This window comes from Zingiber officinale, chromosome 3A, assembly GCF_018446385.1.
Source record: "Zingiber officinale cultivar Zhangliang chromosome 3A, Zo_v1.1, whole genome shotgun sequence".
NCBI classification, from domain to species: domain Eukaryota; kingdom Viridiplantae; phylum Streptophyta; class Magnoliopsida; order Zingiberales; family Zingiberaceae; genus Zingiber; species Zingiber officinale.
The window spans coordinates 135,799,307-135,807,824 of record NC_055990.1 but is presented as its reverse complement, the minus strand read 5'-3'; the positions used below and the strand labels follow the sequence as shown (position 1 = coordinate 135,807,824).

General features: G+C 33.6%; 1 protein-coding gene across 2 annotated transcripts in view; it reads left to right on the top strand.

The window, feature by feature from the left end:
- The first annotated feature begins 4,869 nt into the window (after positions 1–4,869).
- Positions 4,870–8,518, top strand: part of LOC122054055 (WAT1-related protein At2g37460-like) — a 28,954-nt gene continuing 25,305 nt past the window's right edge. For both annotated transcript variants that reach the window (XM_042615897.1, XM_042615896.1), the window contains exons 1-3: positions 4,870–5,181; positions 5,268–5,384; positions 5,470–5,698. In XM_042615897.1, coding sequence (XP_042471831.1) covers positions 4,928–5,181; positions 5,268–5,384; positions 5,470–5,698 — 600 coding nt within the window. In that variant the 5' untranslated portion in view covers positions 4,870–4,927. The remainder of the gene's footprint in view (positions 5,182–5,267; positions 5,385–5,469; positions 5,699–8,518) is intronic.

Genomic DNA, 8,518 nt, shown 5'->3' with positions numbered 1-8,518 from the left:
ATTTAAAAAAATCCTTTTAAAAATTATTTTAAAAATTCTTTAAATATTTATTTAAAATTTATTTAAAAATTATTTTTAAAATTATTTAAAAATTATTTTAAAACTTATTTGAATAAATTCTTTAAAAATTCTTTTTAAAACCATTTAAAAATTCTTTTAAAAATTTTTTGAAAATCCTTTTAAAAATTATTTTTAAACTTAAGTTAACTTTACTGAAAATTTAAATTTAAATTAAAACTTAATATTGAAATTACAATTAAAATTAAAAATTTTAACTTAAACTTAAACTTAAATTAATCACTAATTTTAGTTTAAATCAAAAATCAAAACTGAATCAAACGTATGTTAATTGCCTTGAAACATATTTCATTTTAAACACTGTTTTAAAAATCCCATTAGAAATCCCTTTAAAATATATAAATAAATAATAATAATTATAATAATAAATCTTTTAAATTCATTTAAAACTTAGACACCTATCTTAAAAACTTAAATTCCATTAACTTAAACTTTAAACCTAATCATGTAAAACTTAATTGTTTAAGTCAAACGTTAGTTGAGCACTAAAATTGACTTGAATTAAACCCTACTTAACTATGTTTAATAACTTTAACTTCATGCTAACTTCAAACCAAATTAATCATACTTAAAAGGAGTAAATAAAAAATAATAATAATTATAACTAACACGTTCATTGGCCAACTCAGTCAATTAATACAAAATTTAAATTATTTCACTAAGTATTAAATTATTAAATCAAGTAAAAATTAATCAATAAATTATTGATAATGGTTAACTGTTATTGAATTAATAAAATCTTATCTTATTTAACCTTAAACTAAAGTTAAACACCTAAATTTAAAATTAATTATTGATGAATCAAACTCAAATAAACAATTATACCAATGATACAAAGATAATTATGTGTTACTAAATCTCCTAGAACACTTAGGTAGAAAAATATGTTAGGGCTTTAAAATTTAACACACCAAAACCTTAGCATTATATTAAGGGGGAGTAATAAAATAAGGAGGATTAATAAATTAAGGGAAAGTAATAAATTAAAAGAGTATCAAATTCAAGGGGAGGTTCACATCTTTTTATATTTACTTAAAAAAAAAATTATTCCCCTAATTTTTTTTTTAATTTCTTAGATTTTTTAAAATTTCTCTTTAAATTTTCTTTAGAAAATCCTACCTCAATTTAAAAAAAAAAACTGAGCAATTTTTTTTTAAATTTTATGTCAGATTCAGGGGGAGGATTAATTAGTCTCATATTTATTTTTTCCTTTACTAAAAATATTTTAAAATTGGTTTTTGAAAAATACCTTCTTAAAAATATTTTAAATCTATTTAACAAATCTGACTTATCTTTGTAAAATCTAATTTGATAAATTTGGTTTTGAAAATCTTACTTTTGCAAAATTGTCTTTATAAAACTTATGTTTAAAAAGGTGTTTTAACTTTACAAGCTTATTTTGAAAATTTCAATAATTGGATCTAGCTTTAAAGTTTGATTTGAAAATTAAACTTCACTTCATTTTGAAAATCTGGATTTTGCAAACTTAGACTTGAAAAATAAATTTTAATTAGTTTTGAAAAGTAGATTTTTCAAACTTAGTATTGATATTATAGTTTTGCAAACTTATGTTTGAAAAGTATTTCAAAGTTGAAACTTATTTAAACCTTGATTTTCAAATTCTGATTTTGAAAACTTATGCTTGAAAAACGTATTAAAGTTGGAACTTGTTTTGAAAATTTAATACTTGATCTTGAAACTTTGGTTTTGCAAACTCATGTTTGAAAATTGTTTCAAAATTAAAACTTTTTGAAAATTTAAAATATTTCTGATCTTGAAATTTGAAGCTTAAACACTTATGTTTGTAAATTAGACTATCTAAACTTAGCTTTCCTAAACTTGTACTTGAAAATTAGCTATGTTACAAAACCTAGTTATTTTACAAAAAGTTAAGAAAAGCTAAATTACTATGTGTTAAAATGTAAACTTCCCCAAGTTACCTTGACATGTCTCTTACATTTTAACGTTGTCTGTATTCTGTATTTTTGATTGCTTAACTTATGCCCTTGTTTGATGAATGCCAAAGGGGGAGAGCTAGGTGGTCAAGTTAGAGAAACAAAATGTCAAAGTTAAAAACTAACTTAAACCTCATGCTAGAACAAAATGTCTAACTTAAACCTCATGCTGATTTTTACTCGCATATTTTTCACTAACTTAACCAAGTAGTCATTCCATCAAAAAGGGGGAGATTGTTGGTGCGGTTAGTACTAACGGTCTAACTCAGGTTTTGATGAATGACAAATCAGGTTAAGTTAGGTGTGTCGTTATCTAACACTCTGATCGAGTGTGTAGGCTAAGTCCAGATAGGTCGACGGGCTGACCGGATGTCTAGTAGGAAATCCAAGCGGGTCGACGGGTTGACCGGATGCTTGGCGAGAAATCCAGCTAGGTCGACGGGCTGACCGGATAGCTGACGAGAAGTCCAAGCGGGTCGACGGGCTGATCGGACGCTTGGCGAGAAGTCTAACTAGGTTGACGGGCTGACCAGATAGCTGGAGAGAAGTCCAGACAGATCGAAGGGCTGACCGGACGTCTGGCAGGTGAGTAAAGGTAAGTCACTGGAAGGGAGTGACTGTGAGGACGCGTTCCCGGGAAGGGAACAGTAGGCGTCGATCTGGCTTAGATCCATTTCGGATATCTAAGTTGAGATCGTGACTAGATTCCGGTCTCGGAAAGACGGAATCTAAGTCATACTCCTTTTGTTTAATTATAAACTGTGCTAACACTTTGTTTTGCAGGATATACATTATCTATTTGCCTCGGACTAACCTTGTTTTGCAGGAAAGGTGTTCCCTGGAAAAAGGTGGTCTGGGCGCCTGGAGGGGATTCGGGCGCTCGGAAGAGATCCGGGCGCCCTGGAGGCAAGTTTCATCCTGTCACGTCGTCGCCACTTGGAGCTCGCTGGTTGGACTTGCCACGTCTCACCAGGGCGCTCGGAAGGGATCCGGGGCGCCCCGAACCTCATATAAAAGGAGGGCCAGGGGTGAAGCTCAACACAACAACTGAAAAAAGAGATCTTCTACTGCTTTCTCTGCTGCTCTGCGCTCCTGCGACGCTAACGAAGCTCTGACAACACACGTTTTCTTTTCGATTCATTCCTTTGTTGGTATTGTTGTCATTTTTATTAGTTTTTTCTGTACTTAGTTTGTAATAAAATTCGAATTGCTAGTGATTGCCCACCGAAAGCAGTCAACGACCGCGGGCCTTGGAGTAGGAGTCGACACAGGCTCCGAACCAAGTAAAATTGGTTTGTGTTAGCATTGTTTTTCTATTTCCGCTGCGTTTATACTCGAATGAATTTTTTATTCGATATTCACCCTCCCTCTATCGAACGTCTACGATCCAACACCCAGCATCCACCTCGACTTTCGGACAGGATCAATATAGTAGCAAGATGCTTTCTCAATTTATCAAACATCTAACACTTTGTTTGGGATTGTTTGGGAGGACGTGAGGGAAAAAGGAGGGAAGGAGAATTAGAATTTTGAACTAGGGGTGATCGGTATGGTATATCGATATCAAAATCATATGTCGTACAAAAAAATTCGATATAAGAAAATTCATACTAATATCGTACCAAAATTTTGGTATACCAAATTTCAGTATGGTATAAATTTCATACCATTTAGCTCAAAACCTTAGTATCAATATGATATATATCGTATTAAAATACTAAATCTAATATTGATATCGAAAAATTAGGTATAATATAATACCATAACAAAATTTTTGGTATATCGAAATATCAGTATATTTTGCTATATTCCGATACAGTAAGTACAGTATACTAAAAATTCGGTATCCCCCCACCCCACATACACACTTTGAACCTTGTTTGGAAAGGAGTGAGCTAAAGGAAAGGAGAGAGGTATATAAGGGGAAGGGGGACTTTGAACCTTGTTTGGAAACGAATGAGTCAAAGGAAAGGAGAAAGGTATATATAAGGGGAAGGGGGACTTTGAACCTTGTTTGGAAATTTGTGAAGGAAAGGAAAAGAAAGGAAAGGAAAGAAAAGGTAGGGATTGATAAGCTTTAATTTTTTTACCCATTAAAAGGGAGATTTTCTTACATCCCAATTTAGGGTGTAAGAAAGGAGAAGGGAACCTAATCTTTTTTCCCATTCTTATCCTTATTTTAAAATATTATTTCCCAAATTATCTCTATTTTAATTTTATGCTTTTTTATCATGTCTTTCTACTAGAAGTGTTTCTCTCTTTGCATTTCTCCTTTCTTCTCACGACACAAGCTGCTCCTCTTCTTACTGCTGCCTATTAATGTGTCTTCCTCTTCTTGTGGCCGCTTCATCATCTTCTCAAGGTTACTTCAATGTCTAATTTAAGCGAGAGTATTTTTTTAACTTTATATTTAACCTTCATCCCTTCTCATTCCTCTTAAATAGGTTAATATATATTAAGTTAATGAACTTTCCCACACTTTAAAAAAAAAAAGGAATATAAATACTTTACATTTCCTCCTTTTCTCTTTCTTTAATGAATCTTTCTTTCACCCATCCAAACGAACCTTTTTTCTCCCTAAAAATTGAATCCTAGCTTAAATGAATTAACGAATGAATTTCTTTTAATAAATGGTTGACTTGAGTCATATGTTATCTGTAATTTTTAATTTACCCTAAGTAACAAACTTGCATAGAGCCAATTAAATCATCTTAAAATTAGTTGGTAAAAGTTGGACACATGTTAATTAATAAAAAAAAAAACCATCAAAATTGTCAATCTTGTCGGAACTTTGGTTCATTATATTCACAACCTTGATTAAAAGAATTTCATGCTAAATCTAAATTTGTGTGTGAGAGAGAAGGGGCCAGACATAAAGTGAGGAAGTATTGGCGATGGCGGCGGCGATGGTGAAGAAGTACGGTCCTCTCGCCGGCATGCTCTACGTTCAGGTGGCCTACGGCGCGATGTTCCTAATCAGCCGCTTCGCCCTCACCAGCGGCATGAGCCACTACGCCTTCGTCCTCTACCGGCAGCTCATCGCCTTCGTCGCCATCTTCCCCGTCGCTTACTACTTCAACAATTCCATGCAACTCAGCAAATTAAGCTGGAAGAACTTGAAGCATATCTTCTTCCTCGCCCTGATCGGGTAATTAAATAGTCAATTTTCCTTTTAATTTGTTCAGTATTCCTCACTTTCTCACCAGGTGCATCGATCGCGTGTCGATCGTGCAGGACGAGCATAAGTCAAAATTTCTACTACGCCGGACTTGCGCTCACTTCCTCCACTTTCGCCAGCACCATGAACAATCTCCAACCCGCCATCACTTTCCTGCTGGCCTATCTCCTCAAGTAATAATTACTCGTTAATCAAGGACTAATGGATTATTTTCATCATTTTCATTTATTAATTAATTTCAGTTACGTTGTTGATCAGATTGGAAGAGGTAAAAATAAGGAGATGGGAAGGGCAAGCAAAGGTGGTCGGAACACTAGTGTGTGTTGGAGGTGCAGTGGTGATGACTCTCTCCAAGGCTCATGGTGAGGGCCTACATGAAGTGCTCAAGCTGGTCATCCATGGAGAGGAAAGTGGTGCCAGCTTCATTCTTGGAGCCATTCTTACTATCATTGGATCTGCTTCCTGGTCTCTCTTCATAATCTATCAGGTCAGTGAACCCTAATTGCTATTATTATTTTTTTAATTTTCAGATTGTTAATTGATGATGAGTGTGAAAACAAGATGTGAAAGATTGCTAGCTAGATTTAGATCTCTAACTTTGAAAGAGTATTTTCGTACGTACATGTTCTCTGAATGATCAATATATAAGATCTAGACAGTAAAGGTGCATGGCAAAGCAAAAAGCAACTCATGGCTATTGGCTTGGATGAGGTGGCAAAAATAATGTCGACTAGGTTTGTCGGAGCATGAAATTAAAATTTTAAATAAAACATAAGTAAAGAAATGACAAAAAAAAAAAAAAGTTTAGGTGGTGTTTGGTTATCTCTTATGAATCAGAATGAGAATGAGTATAATAGTATTGTGGAATGGAAATGAGTATGAGCTTGAGTATCATTCTTAAAAATAATGTTTGGTTAGTTAAATATTTTCAATCGGAATGAATTTAAATTTTCTTTTTTACCCTTAGAAGAAAATAAGAGAAAAAATTAGATGGGAGAAAAAGTTGAATGTGAGAGAAACATATGATGAGAGAGAATGATGAGAGATAAAATGTGATGAGAAATAAAGTGTGATGAGAGTGAAAGTATGATGAGAAAAAATGAAGAGAGGGAAAGTGTGATGAGAGAAAATGAGGAGAGAGATCGTGATAGGAGAAATTGAGAAGAAAAAAAATATGATGAGAGAGAAAGAGCAATGAGAAAAAATGAAGAGAGAGAAAGTGTAATGAGAGAAAATGAGGAATTGAGGAGAGAGAAAGTACAATGAGAAAGTGTAATGAGAGAGAATGTGTGATGAGAAAAATGAAGAAAAGGTAAGTGTGATGAGAGAAAATAAGGAGAGACAGTGTAATGGAAGAGAATAATGAGAGAGAAAGTGTGATGAGAGAAAATGTGGATAGAGAGTATGGTAAGAAAGATTGAAGAGAGAAAAAACTGAAGAGAAAAATGAAGAGAGAGAGAATGAAAAGAGAGAGTGCGATGAGAGAGAAAGTAGAGAGAAAATGATAGAGAATGTGTGATGAGAGAGGAAATATGTTGAGAGAGAAAGTGTGATATAGAATGAGGAGAGAGAAAGTATGATGAGAGAGAACAAGGAGTGAGAGAGTGAAATGAAAAAAAAAAAATTGAACAAATATACTAAGGATATTTTCGTCCAAAACTTAATTCTCATTTTCATTCCATCAAAACCCAATAGAGAGGGTGAGTTTCATCCATACCTAAGTTTTTGAGTTTCAATTCATTCTAAAATTTTGATTCCATTCCCATCAACCAAACACAAGGTTTGGGAATGAATCCGTTCACTCATTCCGAAACCCCTAAACCAAACACCACCTTAATTTTTTTATGTATTATTATTATTATTATTATTAATTTTGTATAGATTAATTTTAAAGATAATCAATCCTATCATATGAAAATATTTATAAGGGGATAAATTATTCAGCATTTAGCATGTAAAAAGTGAAATCCGTCTTGACAGTTTCCAATGACTGCCTTACACTTTTGGGTGAGAGTAAATCAGGAAATTATAGATAGTCCCCACAAGAGAGGGTATGGTCCCACGACTTTATCGGGATCTGACTCTTGCACCATTTAATAATTCTAATCCATTGTTACCATCTCAACTATGCCCTTGAGGCATAAGGTGCTGAATTATTCTGTAAAAGGTAAAATTCGTTATTATAGGAGTCTCCTCATGACTGTCCCATATGATTAGAAAGGAGTAAACAAGAATGGAGGAAAAATCTGTCATTGATCATTAATAGTGTTACTCACAGAGTTGTCAACAATATAATAGAAAAGATATATCTTGTGAGGTATACAATAAGAAGTGGAATTCGTCACCCTAGCGACTCCACACAGTCGGTCACACGACCATCTGTGAGGAGGTAAATCGGGAAGCTATAGTTGGCTAGTGCTGAGAGGAGTTTTTTTTCCTCGACTTTGTCGAGATTCAAATCCTTATCCTAATAGTAGCAACTCTGCCTTGCATTAGTTAATTCAACCCTGTCCCAAGGACCCATGAGGTATACTATAATTAATAATCCCAATTAACCTCATTAACTATCCCTGGGGGTGACCAGTCTGACCCCACGGAAGTTTCCCACCGACCATTAGGGTAAATTGGAAAGTACACGTTGTGGCTAGCTTAGAAGTTCAATATCTTTTGGTTGCGCCTATGAGGTATACTACAAGCTAAGTCAATTAGTGGCAGTAATCATATTAATCTTCGAAATAAGGTGACTACAACACTAAAAAAAAAAAAAACAGTATTACCGACATATTATTTCTTCGTAGTTCCGCCGGAAGAGATATTTATCGACAAAAAATAAAATTTGTCGAAAAAGTATACTCCGACGGAATACATATTCCGTCGGTAAATATACCGACAGAAACATATATTCCGTCAGTATATATACCGATGGAACAAGTATTTCGTCGGAAATTTTGCCTTAATATACCATAATCCCATTTAGAGATTACCGACAGAATTGGAAATTCCATCGGTAATTCCATTTAGGGATTCCCGACGGAATGCCCAATTTCGTCGGTAACTACCGATGGAATTGGGCATTCCGTCGGAAATTACCGATGGAATTGGGAATTTCATTGGTAAATATTGAACAATATTTACCGACTGATTATTAATTTCATCGGTATTCCGTCAGAAAATTTTAAAAATTCACAGATTACATTTTAATTCAACCCATATACTGTATACAATTTTTATACACATAAAAAACCATCACAAACGATGACATTTTCATGTATACAAACGATATAAAAAGTTCACAATCCACAAATAC